General features: G+C 36.6%; 1 protein-coding gene across 1 annotated transcript in view; it reads left to right on the forward strand.

Annotated features, from left to right (window-relative positions):
* The first annotated feature begins 890 nt into the window (after positions 1-890).
* LOC115222540 (phosphoenolpyruvate phosphomutase) overlaps positions 891-21,329 on the forward strand; it is a 60,102-nt gene continuing 39,663 nt past the window's right edge. Inside the window, exons 1-2 of the mRNA XM_029792798.2 lie at positions 891-1,150; positions 15,867-15,934. Of these exons, the coding sequence (XP_029648658.1) occupies positions 1,096-1,150; positions 15,867-15,934 (123 nt within the window). The 5' untranslated portion in view covers positions 891-1,095. The remainder of the gene's footprint in view (positions 1,151-15,866; positions 15,935-21,329) is intronic.

Here is a 21,329-nt window from a genome sequence, read left to right on the forward strand (position 1 = left end):
ACAGATACATTCAAGCCTGTTTCCATTGTAACAAGCCAAATATGAGAACCTTTTTGTCTGCGAGATAGTATGCGTTGACAAATATATATTCTGTGTGAAAGCATATGTGTCAATGCTGGGTTCTGCTGCTTGAGCCCATCTGCTGCTTGTATCCTGGTCGAGAGATGTGCTACAAATAACAACCAAATACATACACATTTTTTTTTTTGCATAATCACATGAATTCCCGAGCGTAGAATACAAACTCGGATCCACAAACTCAATAAAATTTTCTGAAAATTCAAAAAAATTTATGAGTTATGAGAGGTTGTATGCTGTGCATAAAGCAGTTTGATTTATTTACAGTTTCATATAAAAACACTCCACATACAAAACGACAGCTCCCACATCCTATTTCCTGACTGGGTGAAAATTATCAAACTTTAAACCTCTATAACGTTATTTAAAAAAAAATTCTGGAAAAAGTTAAATCTGTTATGAGATTCAGTTTGGAAAACTACATTGATACACCAAATTTTAAAAATTTTCAATAAACTTAGAATTTTCCACAGCTCCAGACAAACAAAAAAAGATCCACCAGAACTATTACTTTCGTTTTTCTATCGTTCTTTATTTTTTTTTTTTTTAGAAAAAAGCTGCTCAAAGTAATAAAAATTATTTTTGTTAATTAGCATCCTCTTATATACCGGTATATACATAATCAAGTTAACAAATCGCAGTGTAAGTTAGTAGTAATGTTTCCATTCAACGCAACATTTGTTTCGTGAAAGAATCACGTGATATGGACCAAACCAAAAGATATTTTAAAAGGGGGTGTGTGATACACCGGCTTTTAATTATTAGGTTCCCGTTCTCATTTACTTTATGAAAAATTAATAACATTAATTTTTAAATATCTTTTTAATTCACCCATTATTATATTTAGTTTTCCTTATTTTGTTCTGATTGCTTATCATATGTCAATATGTAGCCAAACCAACGCCTAGCCTCTTACTGATATTCTAAAACAAACACTAGAGATTTATCAAATATCCGTTTTGCAATTAATATCATCGAAAATAAATTGCAATAGCATTTAGAAAATTCCAAGCAACCATGGCTGCAAAACTTCTGTCCGTCGTATATACTACTAACCGAACAATTTCCAATGGTAAATATTTCCGTTTGTAAGAATTAATTGCTAAGATCTTTTTTCTTTTTTTTTGTTGTTTTATTTATTCGCGCACCTTCGTGAACAGCACGAAGCTGTCTGTAATGATACGTTTCATAGCCCACAACATATTCATGACGTTGCTAATTGCTAACAATTATATTTTTTAAAAATACATACCCACAAAAGGGGATAATAGTTATATAGATATTTCTGTTTTTAACTCAAAACGTAAATTACTATGGTTTCGGTATTGTTTTTGTGCAATTAGGGTGTATGAAAATGTTATACGCGAATTATCCTTTGTTTCTGAATTAGGTAAAATAGGAAAAGAAGAGAGAGAGAGAGAAAGAAAAAAAAAAGACATCTACTTAAAAAACATGAATGTGCGAGAAAACAACAATTAATAAATATCTGTCTTTTGTTCGGTTTGTTTCCGGACTTCTATGGAGTTAGAATATCCGATAATTCCTTGATAACGTAATAATACTCGTACCGTAGGGTGGATGGGAGGAATTCGAGATTAATTATGGTTTAGAGCTATAAATAATTACAGCTCTTTGTATGACTATAGCTAAAATTACAGAGCCGTTGACGCTTGATATGCTACAAATAACAGCTCTCAAACCACACTTTTCTCTTTAAAAAAAAAAAACCCAAAAAACTAGAAGTTGTCCAATTAGATTTATATTATAAAGACGCGATGGTCGCAGCTAGAAAGCTTAAGTTTGGCGGCCAAACAACACGAATTTAATTATAAATAATTGTCAGAACTGTCTAAATGAAAAAATGACACATCGACTGTCGCTAAGTTGAAGATTTAGTGGTACTTTACTCAGCAGTGGAATTATAATTCCTTATAAGAATAGAGAGTTTAAGACGATTTGAGAGTTATGAGCACGTGGCATATCGATCCAACTCCAGTCCAAACTTTTTAAATTATAATTCCATTCGCACCATTGAAGACGCTTTCTTAGCAATATTAAATCAATCCCCTATACCAATCCAGAGAGTGTTCCAACCACGACTGTCCAATGGTAATCTACAAATAACATCAGAATATAATGCTCCACTTTCACTATGCCAAACTATAGTTAGTTTCATTTCGTTTAGCAACCGGCAAAGTTCATTTTTTTAAAAAATCTATTTTATTTTTTTTTTATCATAGACTTGAAGCATTATTATTTTTTTTTGCGTTACTCATTTTCGTTGTAGAATTATTTTACTAGTCTAACTATGTATCTATTATACACGCACACACACATATACGCGTGTGTGTGTGCGTGTAGTGTGTATATGTAAATACACTACACGTATATCAAGAAAACGTCCCCACCCCCAACGATTTCGTTTCAGAAAAATGGATGGTTTTTAATGAAATTTCTATAAATGGATACGGTACTAGTAGCGTAGTCGTGGCACATTTGGCAAGTGTCTTCTGCTATAGCCCCGGGCCGACCAAAGCCTTGTGAGTGGATTTGGTAGACGGAAACTGAAAGAAGCCTGTCGTATATATATATATATGTGTGTGTGTGTATGTTTGTGTGTCTGTGTTTGTCCCCCTAGCATTGCTTGACAACCAATGCTGGTGTGTTTACGTCACCGTCACTTAGCGGTTCGGCAAAAGAGACCGATAGAATAAGTACTGGGCTTACAAAGAATAAGTCCCGGGGTCGATTTGCTCGACTAAAGGCGGTGCTCCAGCATGGCCGCAGTTAAATGACTGAAACAAGTAAAAGAGTAGGTGGATATCGGGCTCGACTCAATACTTTGGGTGGAGGGACACCACTGACTTTTGCTGGTCTTGAATAAATTCCATCGGTCATATGTTGAGTTCTGATTGTCAGGAAACATTTAATTCACTTAGGCGCGGTCCCAGGAATCTTTCGAAGAGAGGGCACGAGGTCAAAAGGGAATACAATTCCAGGATAAAAGGGTGTAATAACATTATTTAGAAGGGTGCACTTCTTTTCTTGGGTGGGGTACGTGCCCCTCAGGCCTCCACTCCCTCCTTGGATCCGCCCCTGCCACTACAGTACCTTTCCACGGATTCCAGTGTTGGATAATATAATTAGCAGAATGCTATGGGTGGCTTTGTCTAAATCAGAGGTTCTTCAACCGGGCTCCATATGGCTTTTGGGGGATCTGTATAAGATTTTTGGGAGTCTTCGCTGGCAAAAAGTAAATTGGGGATCCACAATAGGGTCTGTAAAATGTTTTGATGTAAATGTGTCTATTGCAAGAAACACGTTTCGGTAACTATTTCGTAAAGGACCCGTTCGCAAGTTTTTGTTTTCTTTTCCAGGTTCTTTCGCATTCTTTCGATGAACCTCAATCTTCCTCATCTTGATATTTTCACAGAGAAATATCGGTGGGTCCTTTATCGCAAAAAGCTGTTACGCGGTAGCAAAACGTGCTAGAAATACCAGCCAAATTCTTTCCTTTTCTGTAGAAAGGAGCTGTATACGAGTGATTTCGATGTCACATTCGTTGAAAGCATGTGAAATAACCTGGAAAAGAAAAAGAAACCCGCGAAACAAAACTCCCACCACCCTCCCCTTTCTTTTCCGGGAAAAAGTGGTTTGTGGCAGGTTTGGTGGTCAGATACGTTGAATGCACTCAAAAAAAGTGTAGAAAAAAATTATTTCAAACCGAGGTACGAAATATTTATGGAAGTGTGTACAAAATTAGTTTTTAAACATCGAATGGCTGTGGGAGTCCACCAGAATAATATAGTGAACGAAGGGGTCCGCAGATAAAAAAAAAAATGGTTGTGTCACTGGTCTAAAGCTTGTCGAAGTAAATGACATCTATGTTGTAGCTCCCTAGCTAAGTATACGGAATGCCATCTAAGTGGTGCAGGGACTGTGATTGACAGTCTCTGTCACCGACGATTTTTCTCGAGGCACCCAGTGGTTAGGACAGCGGACTCGCGGTTTCGATTCCCAGACCGGGCGTTGTGAGTGTTTATTGAGTGAAAACATCTAAAGCTCCACGAGGCTCCAGCAGGGGGTATTCGCGAACCCAGCTGTACTCTTTCACCTCAACTTTCACTTTTTCTTCCTGTTTCTATTGTATCTGTATTTCAGAGGGCCAGACTTGTCACATTCTGTGTCACGCTGAATCTCCCCCAAGAACTACCTTAAGGGTACATGTGTCTGTGGAGTGCTCAGCCACTTGCACGTTAATTTCACGTCTTCGTAAACGACGGGGTGCCACAATATAATGCTATAATGTCTGTGCGATGGACTCTGCTGTCGACTGCGATGTGTATGCATCCATTGGCTGTTCGACCAGACAAGACACACTATTCATTGAATTAGTGTGCGAAGAGTCTGAGTATTTCATAGACATAAGTACCCTTAACGTAATTCTTGGGTAGAATCAACGTGACACGGTGAGGCAAGGCTGTACCTTATATGCACACCCAACACTTATCACCAGTTTGACAAAGTGAAAGTGAAGCGTTAGCCCAAATTGTCTTCTCTTTTTTTTGAGTAAGTAGGTTGTTGTTTAAAGGGAATATGGTTGCTTCTAGCAACGGTTCGTTGTTGTGTAGCCTCGGCTGAGTTATATGTCATCCAAATCGGTCAACCGAACGATAAATCACCACATACATAACTGTCTTCCTTGTTAAATAAGGTCACCGTTTAAAACAAAGACCATACTACACTACACTGTGACATGCAGGGAAGAGTCTATGGAGTGCAGTGTGTTAATCTGTGAAAGTTGCTCTCACTCCATTATCCAGTTTATTTCGGTGCACCCGTAATTTATGGTGATGACTACACAGTGGTATATCATTTGCTTTGCCCGTCCTGTGCATTAACCAGTTACCCACTCCCTTAAACATACCTTAAAATACAACAAATCGCGTTCTATTCACCCCGCTAATATCACGTCCTGTTATTGTGTTCGCAGTTGAACTAGGGGGCGGAATTCTCTTTTAAGCACCCCATATGACTTCTCATAACTTGGGGGGGGGGGGGATTTTCAGTAAAATTTTGCGAATTTGTCTTCTAAACACGGGAATTCATACAATTGTGAAAAAAAAATTGTATGTATGATTTAAGAGCGAGATAGCTAGTGTTTTTGCACATCCCACGACTACCTGATACCTTCCTAGTTTCTTTGCCACTCTGACATGGATTAATGTTTTTCAATATATATTCCTTTTCTCCCTATAAATATATTTAATGGAATACTGATGCACTTCAAAGTGGTTCAATGTTGGGATTTAAGCCAAGTATTCGATCTGCCGTACTTTAAACTTCGGGAAAAAAAATCGAAAAAGTGGAAATTTTAGGATTCGTGGTTGGAGGGACGCTTTAAAAAAATTTCGTTTTTAATAATCGTCTGAATTCCCGTGTGAAGAATACAATTTCGCAAAAAATTCCTGAAAATTCCTCAAAATAGAAAAAAGGTTATGAGGGATTATATTGGGTACCTAAACCAGAATTCCGCCTAAGTGGGAAAAGTTGACTCAATCAGAGCGCAACAGTTGTCATTTCCCAGCCCTTACTATTCAGTGGTGTGCATCCTAGTAGAGTGTTTGAGACCAGTGACTCTATTAAAATTGCTGCTATTTCCAAGATATAAACCACCCTGCTTTTATGCTTTGTTCTGGCTAAGAAAGGGATAAATGATTTTTTTTTTTTTAAAGGTGTTTGTAAGTGTGTGTGAACGGGTTGTTGGACGTGGTTTTTAATGCTGTGACAGAGACTGCAGGCATTACAATTCGGGAAACATCAAACTCATCTTTTTGCATATCCAAGTGGCTTTACATTCTTGTGTTAATGTTTCGGTGCGTGCGTGTGTATAAATTCTTATGGTGCATAGCGTGCGATTTTTTTATTCTTCGAAGTTTATTGTGGTTTTGTTACGGAGAGGTAGCGGGGGTACAGGGTAGGATTGATAGATCATGATGAATTTAATGTCTTGTTTGTACACCTTTGTATTTTTTACATATTTCGCTCTTATGTTTGCACATTTTTTTTTTTTATGGAGGTTGTGAGGAATTTGTATGTAACTTTTAGTACCTTGTCTTTGGTGTTCTATGTTATTTCTTCTGGGAGTTGGTAGAAATCATGTCTTTTGACTTCACATTGATAAATAAAGTACTACTCTATGGAGAACTTTTGGAATAGTTGTCCTCAAAACCCTTATATCAAGAGGATAAAAAGGAGTAGTGTTTGGGGTTTTTTTAAATGTTTTTTAAAAGTATTTCTCTGTTTCATGCAACACAATTCTGAACAATTCAGAACAATTTTCTTCCAAAAATTTCAGTTTTCCCTCTCCCACTTTTACCTTCCCCTTGAGTGTAGGACTTCCAAGGAAGTTGTTCCAAAAATCTGCCCGCTCCTCCTCCTCCTCAGCACCACCACCACCACCACCACCATCATCATCATCATCATTGGCAACCTGGAAGAATCGTTAGCATACCTGGCAAAATGCTTCGCAGTATTTCGCCTGTCTTGGTTCAAATTCCATTAAGGTTGAATTTTTGAATTTGCCTTTCGTCCTTTCAGGCTTGATATAACATAAGTACCAGTCAAGAACTGAACTCAATGAAATCAACTAGCTCCCTCTTTATAGTAGAAGCAGTTATTATTATTATTATTAAAGTGGTAACCAGACAAAATTGTTAGCATGTTGGTCAAAATGCTGAGTGGTATTTCTTGGGCGGCGAGCTGGCAGAAACGTTAGCGCGCCGGGCGAAATGCTTAGCAGTATTTCGTCTGCCGCTACGTTCTGAATTCAAATTCCGCCAAGGTAGACTTTGCCTTTTATCCTTTCGGGGTCGATTAAATAAGTACCAGCTACGCACTGGCGGTCGATGTAATCGACTTAATCCGTTTGTCTGTCCTTTCTGTGTTTAGCCCCTTGTGAGTAGTTAAAGAAATAGGTATTTCTTGGGCCTTTTTGTCTTCTGAGTGCAAATGCCACTAAGGTCAAATTTACCTTTTGATATTCGTAAAATAAGCACTGGTCAAGCACTGAGGTTGATATAATCCACTTGTGACCTCCTCTAAAATTGCTGGCTTTGTGCCGAAAATTATAAAGAATTATTAAAAAGAAGGAGATGAAGGAATTATTAGTGAGAAGGAGATTGTGAATTTGGTTAATGCAGCAATTTCTGGAGAAATGCAGGAAGATGTGTGTGTGTGTGTCTAATGTCATCATTGTATGAGACTGTGTATGTTTTGTGTGGAACATGAAAAAGTCATTAAGTTATAGGTTGAAATAATCTTTTCTACTCTAGGCCTGAAATTTTGGGGGAGGGGCCAGTCAATTAGATTGACCTCAGTGCACAACTGGTACTTAACTTATCAACGTCGAAAGGATGAAAGGCAAAATCGACCTTGGCAGAGTTTGAACTCAGAACACAAAGACAGATGAAATACCTATTTCGTTACTACCCACAAGGAGCTAAACACAGAGGGCACAAACAAGGACAGACAAATGGTCGATTCCATCGACCCCGGTGCATAACTGGTACATAATTTATCAACCCTGAAAGAATGAAAGGCAAAGTCAACCTCGGTGGAATTTGAACTCAGAACGTAATGGCAGACGAAATATGGCTACGCATTTCGCCCGGCGTGCTAACGTTTCTGCCAGCTGGCCGCCTTTATTGGCTGAAAAAATGAGTGCAAAATGAGAGGATGATCCTTGTGGTTCTCCATTGAAGAAATTAGAGGATCTGCAAGTATTGTTCTTGTGCATGGCATCAGCTTGGCTGTCTGACATCTTGTTTACTAACCAGACTACCCCCTTAACCCTTTAGCATTTAATCCCACCGTATCTGGCCAAAATATTCTACTTGTTTTATGTTTAAACTGACCACACCTACCTTACAATATCATTCTAAAAATATACAATCGCAGCATTGAAATCTTGAAGCTACAAGACAATGCGTGATTAAATCAAGACAATGTAAGTAAATGAACCTTATATTTTACAAAGAATTCTGAATTCTAAGACATTAGACATTAAGGGAGTGTTCAGTACATTTGCTGTTCTTTTTCTTTCTTTTTTTTTTTTAATGAATGGTGAGCAGAGAATGGAGTTGAAGGCTTTGTTAATATTAATAGGAATTAAAACATTGTGTCGTTTTTTTTTTGTTTGTTTTTTCCATTATTATAACAACCATGTATTTTTTGTGTTAAATTTGTTTGTAATGGGTGGCTGAATGTAGCAGTCTGAATCCATATTGTGATTTGGTGAACAGAAAATGTGCGGAAGTGATGTAAAAAGATTAGTTTTCTTAGAACTTCTGAAAATATGCATAGGAGGGTGATGGGTTTGTGTGATGATACTTGGGCATTTGTTGGACTTTAGAATTGCAACAGTTTTATCCAGCTTCCAGATTATGGGAATTTAACAATTTTCTAAGCAAAGTGGTGAATTCAGTGACTCCTTCAGGCTGTAGGTATTTAAAGTGTATGGGTGTGATTCAGTCTGGCCCTGAGGTCTTTGAGATTTTAGGTTTCTCTGTGTCCTTTTCTGTTTCTGTTGAAAGAAGGGAATTTTCCTTTCCCATGAAATATGGGACTTGATGGCCAGCTATTGTAAAATTTCACTGAGATTTTTACATCTGTTAGCCTGTCCAATTTTTAGTGGTTTATTCTTGTACCACTCCTAACACTTTAGTAGACAAGAAAGATTGCAGCTCAGTAACGAACAACAGCTTTAATACATCAGACGATCTTGGCCTAATTGTTTGCCAATAGTATTTTAGCTACAATCATTCAATTGTATGGCTCTGAATGGAAATTTCCATGAGTTTCTCACCAAAACATGGCTGTAAATTGAGATGAATGCCACACATTAGACAGAAGCAGCAGAAGTCCATAAGAAAACAAGTTTCTTGGTCACTGCTCAACCCCAGGTTAAAAAGAAATCATTTGTCTACCATGAACACAGAATTTTCTTGCTTCTCACAACATGAAGACACAGATATTTTTCCTAGCAAGTATGTAGTCATATCTCTAGTAATAAAGGTTTATCTAGATGCTTCTGGCATACAGCTTACCCTTGGCAGAAGCCTCTGTTTATATTTCTGTAAATAAATGGTTTCCTTGAAAACATCAAATGAACTTGGTTTTGATATGGTAACAGCACACCCAGAATCAGCCCTACCAATTATTCAACATCCATTTGATCAAGTTCCTAAAAGTATCTCTTAAGATCCTTTTTAATGTTACAGCAATTAGCGTTGTTATTAGCATTATTAAGGTAATAATCAAGTATTTATGAAAGGAATCCAGCAAGTGTGATGCAAAAAATATTGTTGATAGAAAGAGGGAGATAATTCTAAATGAAGTTCTGAAAATTTAACATTCTACTACTATTCCTTGAATTTGGTGCCTGACTATTCTTTATTCCATACAAGAATAGTTTTGCTTATAGTATCTCACTAATAGTTTCATTCAACACTTAGCATTATGTGATCTACTATAATAGTTTCTAAATAAATTCCATAGATTTTTTGGTTGTTATTTCAGGTAGCTTTGATCTTTATCCAGCAGTGCTATGGAAGAAGCACATCACTTAACTGGCTTTTAACATTTTTTTTTTTTGAAAATTTCATTGAAATTATATACTTCTAACATGAAAGACTATGACAATTGAAAAAAAATTTTTAATTTATTTTATCCTCACTTCTTACAACAATTATAACAACTCTGCCACAAATTTTTTCGAAGCTTTCAAATAGAAAATAAAAGAAAAAAGAAAGAGGAGAAAGAAAATGAAAGTCACACAATGAATTGTATATTTTTCATTTTGAAATATTTCTATTTCAAATTCTTGACTCTAGGATATTTGACAAAATTAATTATTTTGTTCATAACGACATTGGAATTATGGCATTAACAATCATTTGGAATAAACATTATTATCCAATCTTATCATCTGCATTCAATTTCTTGGATATCAACAAAAAAAATTTTACAAATAAGCCATTGCATTTGAAAAAAGAAAATTTATAAACGAATCATTATGAATTTTACTAAAATATCTGACATATTTCTATTTTATTTTCCATCTTTCATGTTATTGTCTTAATTTGATAACAAATTAATTTGATTTAAAAGAAAATGTTTCAGAGCTTTTACTGTCTGAAACAGACTTACTTTCTTTTTCAAAATAAAACAAACGGTAAATGTTGTCTATTTTGAAATAAAAATTCAGCAGTTCACTATACTTTGTGTTGTTGTGAGAAAATATACATAACGTTTTCATTTTTGGCTTTTTCTGAAATTTCTTTTTTTTTTTTTTCACTGTCTCAAAAATGCAAAAGAAGTTAAAAATGAAAAGGTTACAAGGAGGGGGATTTTAAAACTTCAACATCTTTTTTTTTATGTAGAATGTTGACTTTCGAAAACATAGAAATCTAGAATTCTTGAAAAAAGTTAATAAACAAGTTATAGCCAGATCAGTGATGCGTTTATTCCAAAACTCTGCTCATTCTTCATTTTTATTTTGCATTTGAATTTTTCTTTCTAAAGCTGAAGCTTCTTTCTATGTTTGATAAGTAAAACCAAACTAGCACACTAAATTCAACTCCTACTTTTTCAATCTACCTTTTGTTGTTCATGTTTCCACCGAGCTGCGTATGTGACTGTGGACTACTATAAGACATGGAGGTTACAAATATTAAATATAAAAAAAGTCAACAGGGTCCCCATTGACAAATATTGTTCATTTGAAAAAGATGATAGTTTGCTAATCTAGACTCTGACTTTCCTTTTCTACTGGGGCCATTACAATTGAATTTTATACTCATTGCTAGAAAATGGTTTCAGGCCTGCCACTCCATTGGTTACAGTGATGAGGGTTCCAGTTGATCTGACCAATGGAACAGCCTGCTCATGAAATTAACATGCAAGTGGCTGAGAACTCCACAGACACACAACATACCCTTAACATAGATCTCAAGAAGATTCAGCATGACACAGAATGTGAAAAAGCTGGCCCTTTGAAAAACAGGTGCTACACATTTTTGCCAGCTGAGTGGACTGGAGCAACATGAAATAAAGTGTCTTGCTTAAGGACACAACATGCTGATGGGAATCAAACTCACAGCCTTATAATCTTGAGGCAAAGGCCCTTAACCATTTATCCATGTGCACTCACTGGTTTCAGATTTAGGCCTATAAAAATGATTTCTAACATAGACACAGTTACAATCAATATAATCACCTACACTATTGGACCGGTGCTTATTTACATCAACACCAGAATGAAGAAAGACAAAGACAACAACTGAGAAATGTAACTAAATACTTACTACAAAATAAACCCCCCCCCCCGACTCTGCCAATTTTGCCTTGCATCAATCATAATAATCCTTTCTACTATAGGCACAAGCCCTGGAATTTGGTGGGTGGGGTGGGGGAATCAATTACATTGACCCCAGTGTGTAACTGACATTTAATCAACCCCGAATGGATGAAAGACAAAGACAACCTTGGCGGAATTTGAACTCAAAACATAAAGATGGACAGAATGCTGCTAAGCATTTTGCCTGGTGTGCTAATGATTCTGCCAGCTTGCCTCCTTGCATCAATTGTAATAATAATAATAAAACTAAATCAGGACAAAATGTGGCATAGGGAGCTTTGATGTGGCAGCTTGACCTCCTAGAATTAGCAGACTAATATTCCTCATATCATATCTCTGACTATCTTAAGAGAAAGAAGGATACATTAGACAATGTGGGTCCAGATATTCATTAACCCTTCAGCATTCAGATTAGTCTGTCAAATGTAATGTTTATTGATTCACATTGTTTTGAATTAATCCTGCCTTATTTCATAGCTTCCAGATTCCAGTTGTATGATTATTTATAGAATGGTATTGTAGGGCAGTTCCAAGATAAAAAGGGTAGAATATTTGGGCTGGATATTATCAGTTTAAGCTGACAATATCCAGTTTAATGGATTATGTTCCAGGCTTAATATATTTGTTGTATCAGAGTTAAATAACAACAATGCTTAGCCAAAATACTGTCAGTGGGGAAACTGAGAGGGAAATCAAAGCTGGTCTCCAATCTTAACTAGAAGATTGCTTGCAATGAGTGATAAAAACTGCAAAAATTTTCAAACATTTGTTGAAATGATTCTTATTAAAATGTATTTGAAAATGCAAAAAGAAAAAATTAATTGCACATTGCAAATTGCAAATTGCATTTGGCAATGAGATTACTTGGTGACCTCACTTCTGTAGTGCCATGTAAAAAGCAACCAGTACACTCTGTAAAATGGTTGGGATTAGGAAAGGCATTAGGCCTTAGAGACCATGTCAAAGCAAGCAGTAGGGCTTGGTGTACTCCTCTGGCTTGCCAGCTCCTGCCAAACTGTCCAAGCCATGCTAGCATGGACAGTGGACTTTGGATAATGATGATGATGGTAGTGGTGGTGGTGGTAATGGCAGCAGCAACAGCAGTGGTATTGGTGGCACTGCTGCTTCCACTCCACCATCCTTATCATCATCCTCCAAAGTCCATTGTCCATGCTAGAATGGCTTGGACAGTTTGGCAGGAGCTGGCAAGCCAGAGGAGTGTGCCAAGCTCTACAGCCTGCTTTGGCATAGTTTCATGCGGTGGCATGCAAGCTAACATTCTATGTGCAGTGAACTAAAGCATGAAGAAAAATATTAAGGAATTAAACTAACAGTTTCCTTTGAATGTAACGATTTACTGAATCGTAATCAAAGAGATAATAAAAATAGCAGCAGAAGGACAGCCATTGAAAGACAAAGAAGCCACCAGACAGAATGTCTTACAGCATTTAATTATATACTTTTATGTGGAGGTGCAATGGCCCAGTGGTTAGGGAAGCGAACTCACGGTCATTGGATTGCAGTTTCGATTAAAAGCAGACTCCAATGGTTTGCTCCAAATGCTGACATGTAAAACATGGTGAACAATTATAAGAAATTGTCACCAATAAACTTATTAATGTATGATTTTCTGATTCTGCTCATCACTCACTATATTAACCTCTAACTTCTCCTCCACCTCTTTACCCCCCCCTTATAAAAGTATTCACTCTCTCATCCCCCTCCCCTGACCCACTGTCTGTAGCCTCCCTTATACCCACCTTCTTATACCATGACAGTTTGCCCTGGTACTCCACACTACATTCCTGTTATCTCCTTCACCCATCTATCTTCTCTACAGCAAGACACTTGTACTTGTCCTTCTGTCTTACTTGAACATTTAAACACCTGACATAAAACCATCCATCCCCATCTTCCTCTCCCAAACACTTCCTCTTTGTAGTAGGAGCTATTTTTCTCTTTTTTTCTCTGTTCTTTTCTGTCTTGCAAATTACATGACAACCTCACTAGTGCTGGTGCCACATAAAAAGCACCCCGATACTACTTTGTAAAGTGGTTGGCATTAGGAAGGGCATCCAGCCATAATAACCAAGATAAGGATGATAATGGAGCCTGATGCAGCCCTACAGCTCACCAGTTCCCTTTCAAATTGTCCAACAGCATGGAAAGTGAACATTAAATAATAATGATGGTGGTAGTGGTGGTGGCGGTGCTGCTGCTACACATTTTTGAACAGTTCATATTCTTATACTAAAACATTGTTAAATACAGTTAAAGATCATGGCAAAAAATTTGAAGGTTGTTCTTGTTAGTGTTATCAGATTTGGTTTGGTTGTACACTGCCAAATAGCTTCAGGGAGATTCAGCATGGCATAGAATGTGACACGGTTGGTCCTTTGAATTATGAATACAACTCAATTTTGGTAACTGAGTGGACTTGGAGCAATGTGAAGTAATAAAGTGCCTTGCTCAAGGACACAATGCTGCTGTAGATCTGATCTATATTTTTTATTTTATATATAAGGCGGCGAGCTGGCAGAAACGTTAGCATGCCAGGCGAAATGCGTAGCCGTATTTCGTCTGCCGTTACGTTCTGGGTTCAAATTCCGCCGTGGTCGACTTTGCCTTTCATCCTTTCGGGGTTGATAAATTAAGTACCAGCTATGCACTGGGGTTGATGTAATCGATTAATCCGTTTGTCTGTCCTCGTTTGTCCCCTCTGTGTTTAGCTCCTTGTGGGTAGTAAAGAAATATATATTTTTTATTTTGATAGGACTCCTATCAATTTAGATCAGACGAAAACGTTTATCAAAGATAACCTTTAGTCTGTGATAGTAATCCTTAAAATAAGTAGATTCAAGCCCATTGTTAGAGTCTTTGTAGATGAATGATTGTTTTGGGATCAGTTCAAATGTCCGTGTGTCAGAGCTGTTTGGCATCACGTTTGATCTGATATGGTTGTCTTCTCTAAGTGATGTCTCTTAAATCTCTGTTATGTGAATCATCTTGAATCATTTTGCTTGATAAGTGAGGCTCTGCTTTTTTTCTTGATGTCATCTCTTTCGTGATGGCTGGCACCTCAGAAATCGAGATGCTGCCCACTAAAATGAAGAGTAGATGTTTACTTACGTACAGTATTAGGCTTGAACTCATCTATGGATACAAACAGGGATGAAATGTTGATTAAACTACTGAAACTCAGAAACAAGTTAAAAACGAAATGTTTTTAAAAGGTTGGGTGAAGGCTTTTGTGGTTTGTCTTTTATCTGATTAAAAAAAAAAACAAAAAAAAAACAATCAAAGAATTTTTTCCCATTTCTTTCATCTTTATTTGTTCCAGTCACTGAACTGCAGCCATGCAACAGGTCTGCCTTGAAGGGTTTTAGTCAAAAGAAAGGGATTCCAGAACTTGTTCTTAAGTCTGGCACTTATTTTGTTGTTTTCTTTTGCTGAACCACTAAGTTATGGGGACATAAACAAACCAACACTGATGTCAAGTAGTGATGAGGAACAAACACAAACAAACAAACAAAAACACAGAGACACACATGACAGGCTTCTTCCAGTTTCCATCTATCAAATCCACTCACACAGCTTGAGCCAGGCCAAAGCTTTAGTAGAAAACTCTTGCCCATCTTTGAAAAGTACCATGATATCTTTTCTGCTAATAAAGCAATGAGTAAATGTGGTTATTCTTTCAGAGTAACAATTTCCAAAAGTTGATGACATTGACTAAACTTGTAGCTATGTTGTAAGTTGATTACTGTAGTCTTGTTTAGGATGGCACCAACAATTAATAGAATATCTCTTTTGATATTCTATAGAAAAATAGTTGGAGGTTAAGTAAAACAGTGTTAAGAGATTAGCCTTTTAGCATTCAGCTTTGTCTATCAAACATGAAGATTATTTGCCAGTGCCCCCTGACTGGCTCCTGTACCGGTGGCACATAAAAAACACTACCCAAATGTGAATGATGCCAAGCCCACCTGACCGGTTCCTAAAGTACTGGGGTCAATGTAATTGACTATACCCACCCCACAAATTTCAGGCCTTGTCCCTATAATAGAAAAGATTATTTGTAGAACTTTCACTTGTCACCACTTCTCCATTTAACACAGAAAATGTGTATGTGTAATATGATTATATACAGAGAGATATGATGTGAGATGATATTATTATTTAGCTTCATCAGAGCGATACCAATAACTTGTTATTAGTGCATTGCATCTTATGGCAGAAACAGCTGTAAGCTAATTAAAATTATGACATAATTTCTTATTCCCTTGTCATTTAATTTCTTTTATATATATCTGAACTTTTTGAGGTCATCAAATATTTTATCTTATTTTTTGTTATTGTATTTTACTAGGATTTAAAGGAGCCTTTTTAAATGGATCTCGATGGATGCATTCAAGTCAGGAACCAAACAAAGTCAAGGTGAGCTATCAAAAGAAAAGAACATAAATTGTAATGACCGTCTAGCTATACCATCCCACTTTCTCTCTCTCTCTCTCTCTCTCTGTGTCTCGTGTGTGTATGCCAGAGAAGCAGTTATATGTATCTTTAAAGTTCTTGAACCAATTCCTGCAATTCTTCATGTGAATAAGTTGGTGAGTCATTGTTGTTGGCATGATTGGACAAGAAACAGTAACATTCAGCACACACACATTTATTTATTTCTACTACTACTACTACTACTACTACCACCTTCACCATCACCATTAGTACTGTGACATGTGTGCTGTTGGTCAGGCTTTGTGATGAAACACTGGACAGATTGTAGTGTCCACTATTGAAACTAGAATTGTTAAGTGGTATTCTGTGGAGCCTGTCTGTAATGTATATAGACAGGCAAGCAGGTTGGTCAGGATTTAGATCCTTGAATAACAAATGTTCATTAGGATCACCTCACACTGAAAGGGTCCAGTGATAATCTCACCATCTGTGTAGTCTGCAGTTGCATTGCAATTTCAAAAGCTCACCTTGTCATCCATAAAAGGTCGCATGTCAGAGGACCAACACAAAATGCTTGAACAAAGATGGCACACGGGTTGACTGTTTGCTTTGTCCTCACCACACCCTCGCCACATTTGTTGACTGTAAGATTACATTGAGTGAACATCTCTCGCTTTTTCTACAAGATGATGTACTCAATAGCAGAAAGATTGAAGATTGTGGAAACATTATTGAGAATTCATTCTGTTTAGCAAGTGTGTAAAATTTTTGAAGTCAAGTTTGTAGGTAAAGGCTTACCAGCAAAGAGAACGATAAAAGTGTTGGTCAAGAAGTGGCTTGTTACAGGGCCAGTACACAGCACCCCAAAACAAAGAGACCCGACACTTCAAATGCCACAAGTTATTCAAGATATCAGCCAAAGGATTACTCAACGTTCAAAGACGTCAACATGTTAATTGGCACAGCAGTCTCACATAAGCAAGAGGTCATGCCAATGGGTATAAAGTTGTAGCCATATCATTTCATATGTGTGCAACAATTAAAAGTGAATGACAAGAGCAAACTACACTGGGTTTTTGAATAGCACGTACAAGGAAATGAAATAACAAAATGACACTTGCAAACAAAGGGTTAGGTGCTTTCTCATGTGTAAATGTATTTCTATATTCATACTATACTATGGAACCGAGGCTATTTGGCTATTTTTGAGTGTGCCACCCTGAATATATATATATATATAAACGTATGTATATTTTTTCAATGTTTACAAATAATACAGAAATAAATAAATAAATAGTTACCAAGGTAGCAAAAATTCACACAAGTACCAAGAATGTAACAGCCTACTTATAAAGGTAGAAACTCCAGGTTCAGGTGAAATGTTTTTGTATAGTATACATAAATAAATAAATGGAGTTAAATGCAAGTGTTATTCAAATCTTTTTATTTCCGACATATGTTTCGAAGAAAACATTGGTATTATTCCAGAAGGAATAAAATGGTGTAAAACAATGCAGTCTTCTCATCAAGGAAAAAGAAACCAAAAACATCAATAAGTCTTTAACATTCTGAATGTTAAAATGTCTTACTGATGTGTTTGATTTCTTTTTTTCTCTGATGAGAAGACTGCATTGTTTTACACCATTTTGAATACAGTTCTATATTTAAGAGATGAGGAATTATGTACATTATTTACATATATTGACAAATATCCGTCAAAAGTAAATAATGTACCATTTTGAATGTTAAAATGTCTTACTGATGTGTTTAGTTTCTTTTTTTTCTCTGATGAGAAGATTGCATTATTTTACACCATTTTAATGGTGTAAAATAATACCAATGTTTTCTTCGAAACATGTGTCGGAAGTAAAAAGACTTGAATAACACCTGCGTTTAATTCCATTTATATATGTATATATATATATAATATTATATATATATAGTTATAGTTAAGGGTAAAGACCCTCTTTGCTCATAAATGACCATGGGATTGCACCTAGAAGTTTCCCTCCAAAACACAAGTCTGAACAAGGTTGTTTGTGAAAGACCAGTAGTTGGCCATGCATACCAGACCAGCCTCCCCTCTCCACACCACCAATGTTATACAAGGGAAAGGCAAAGGCAGATACAGCTTGGCACCAGTGACGGTTCAAGTCGTTTCTACAGCTGAGTGTGTGTGTGTGTGTGTGTGAAGACATGTAGCTTAGTGGTTAGGCTATTTGGTTCACAATCATAGGGTCATGAGTTCGATTCCCAGCAGCATGTTGTGTCCTTGAGCAAGGCACTTTATTTCATGCTACTCCAGTTCACTCAACTGATAAAAATGAGTTGTACCTGTATTTCAAAGGGCCAGCCTTGTCACATTCTGTGTCACGATGAATCTCCCTGAAAAGTATATGAAGGGGTACACTTGTCTGTGGAATGCTCAGCCACTTGCACGTTAATCTCATGAACAAGCTGTTCTGGGACCTTCATCGTCATCATAAGTGACGGAGTGCCAGTTATATATATATTTATATAAAGATGAGAATGTACATCTGTCTGTGTGAAGCACTAAAACTTGAGAACTACACAACCAATTTCATTCAAACTTTACACATATCTTACTTAGGGTCCATGTAGTGTCATGGGCCATTGCCTAATGCGAGCCCAGAGCAATCTCTTATCTCTTCCACTATTTCAGTATTACGTGTCAAAAGTGAAACAATAAAATCTCTCTGTTCTAATGTCAGATACTTTCACTTTAATACCGAAACTATTAAAGTGAAACTATTATCTCACATACATATACATTCATACATACATGTATGCATGCATGCATCCATCCATCCATCCATCCATACATACATACAAGTGTGTGTGTCTGTCTGTCTATGAATCTCTAATGAGTGGATTTCCTAGACAGAAACTGAAAGAAATCAATCATGTGTGTATATATGTAAGTGTATGTGTGTGTCTTTGTGTAAGTGTTTCTCCCTCATCACTGCTTGACAGTTGCTGTTCGTTTATTTACATCCCTATAACTTATTGGTTTCACAAAAATAGACTGATAGAATAAGTACCAGGCTTATCAAAATAAAAAAAAAGCAGTGGTTGATTCATTCAACAAAGAATTCTTCAAGGCAGTGATTCATATTTTTATTTGCTCACTCAATTGTATCTATCAATCTATCTTTCTGTGTGTGTGTGTGTGTGTGTGTATATATATATATATATGTATATTTATAGGTGCAGGAGTGGCTGTGTGGTAAGTAGCTTGCTTACCAACTACATGGTTCCGGGTTCAGTCCCCAGCATGGCATCTTGGACAAGTGTCTTCTGCTATAGCCTCGGGCCGACCAATGCCTTGTGAGTGGATTTGGTAGACGGAAACTGAAAGAAGCCTGTCGTATATATATATATATATATATATATATATATATGTATATATATATATGTATATGTGTGTGTGTTTGTGTGTCTGTGTTTGTCCCCCTAGCATTGCTTGACAACCAATGCTGGTGTGTTTACGTCCCTGTCACTTAGCGGTTCGGCAAAAGAGACTGATAGAATAAGTTCTGGGCTTACAAAGAATAAGTTCCGGGGTTGATTTGCTCGACTAAAGGCGGTGCTCCAGCATGGCCGCAGTCAAATGACTGAAACAAGTAAAAGAGAGTATATATATATAATACACACACACACACACACACACACACACACATATAGACATGTATGTATATGTGTATATATATATCTATTATATAAAAGCCAATGTCTTTATGTGTGTTCGTGTGTTACTTATAGATTCGAAAACTGCTGCACCGATCCTAATGAAGAAGGGTAATGTTGTATGTTTCATACAATTTCATGGACTAAAATTACTGAATGAATCCTTATGATATTTGGAACTTAGATTCAATGCATAAAGGTGGATATAATACAATATGTTTGGTTTGAATTTTAGGTGGCTTAAAGGGGGCAGAACCCCCTATGAAAATTCATAAATTTTCAATGTTGATGAAATTTCAACCATAGGTAATTGACACACATCGAGATGTATTCCCAAAGTTTCTGCTTCTCATGAGGATTCTAAGACCCCTTAATTGGAGGCCTTAACCACCAAATTTTAGTAATTTTTTATGATCCAAAACTAGGTCAAAAGTACTGAATGGATCTTTATGAAATTTGGAAATTATATTCCATGCATAAGGACAGATGTAATGCAGTATATGTCTAAAAGTGAGGGGGCATAAATTAGGCAATAACCCCCATGGAAATTCATTTTTGCTGTTAATGAAATTTTAACCATAGATATTAGACACAAATGAAGTAATATTTCTAAAATTTCAACTTATTAGGGGCTTAACCCCTACAATTTAGTCATTTTTCCTAAGATAAGTGCAATTGGAAGCTGTAGGTTACCTGAGTATACAAATGGAGTGTTATTTGTAATTCAATGGTACAACACTGTAAGAGTTTGCTTTGAGATATACATAGATTGTGATTTCTGCAATGTGGTGCATAAATTGTCAAGTAAAGGAGAGGCATCTTTGCCTCCACTGATTCAGTTGCAAAGTGTTATTTTGAGTAAAGTTATTTGGCTGCATACCTCCTTTCAGTCTTTTTCTTATGAATGGGTCACACATAGTCCCCATATGGTAACATTGATTTCAAGGCTTTTCCAGATAAGTGACTGGTCATTGAAAGAGATTTATAGATTGCAACTTTATTCTGTCTGGTTACCTATCAGCATAGTGATCATTGGCAAACTCTAGAGGTGACACTTTCATTTCTCCTTTGCCCTTACGTCACACAGTTGTTAATGTTTATTTCAGTTGGGTCACGCCCTTCCAATTGCTATAGATCCATAATGCATCTTACGGCTGTGCCTATCACCTTCATAGTGAGGAATCCTACATTGGGGAGTGGTAACAACTAGGATACGGTAGCTGACTGCTTATTGTGATCATTTGTCTTTTGGTTTCCTGTAGCTTTGCTCTCTTTTACAAACCCAGTGAACATTCATATATTTCCAATTTCAAAGAAATTTGAACAATAGATATGATATAAGACCCAAGTTAAAAAAGATTCCCAACAATTCAACTTCTCTGGTTAACATTAAGACGCCCCACTCCCTCCACACACACAATAGGGGCCTTAATTCCCACATTTTAGAGCTCTATGTGCTCCATTTTTCAGGAGCAAAAACCTTTAAATAGGTTTCATAAGATTTCGATTTTGGATCTGGGCATAAAGATGAGTAGTATGGGATAAATATGTCATCATTAGAATTTTTGTTAGGGAGTGTAAAGAAACAACCCTCGCTAAAATTCTTAATCTGCAATTTTGATGACATTTGAATCCTAGCTATTCCAGTTCATTACAGAAAATATAAAAG

The sequence above is a fragment of the Octopus sinensis genome, linkage group LG20 (genome assembly GCF_006345805.1).
Source record: "Octopus sinensis linkage group LG20, ASM634580v1, whole genome shotgun sequence".
Taxonomy (NCBI): domain Eukaryota; kingdom Metazoa; phylum Mollusca; class Cephalopoda; order Octopoda; family Octopodidae; genus Octopus; species Octopus sinensis.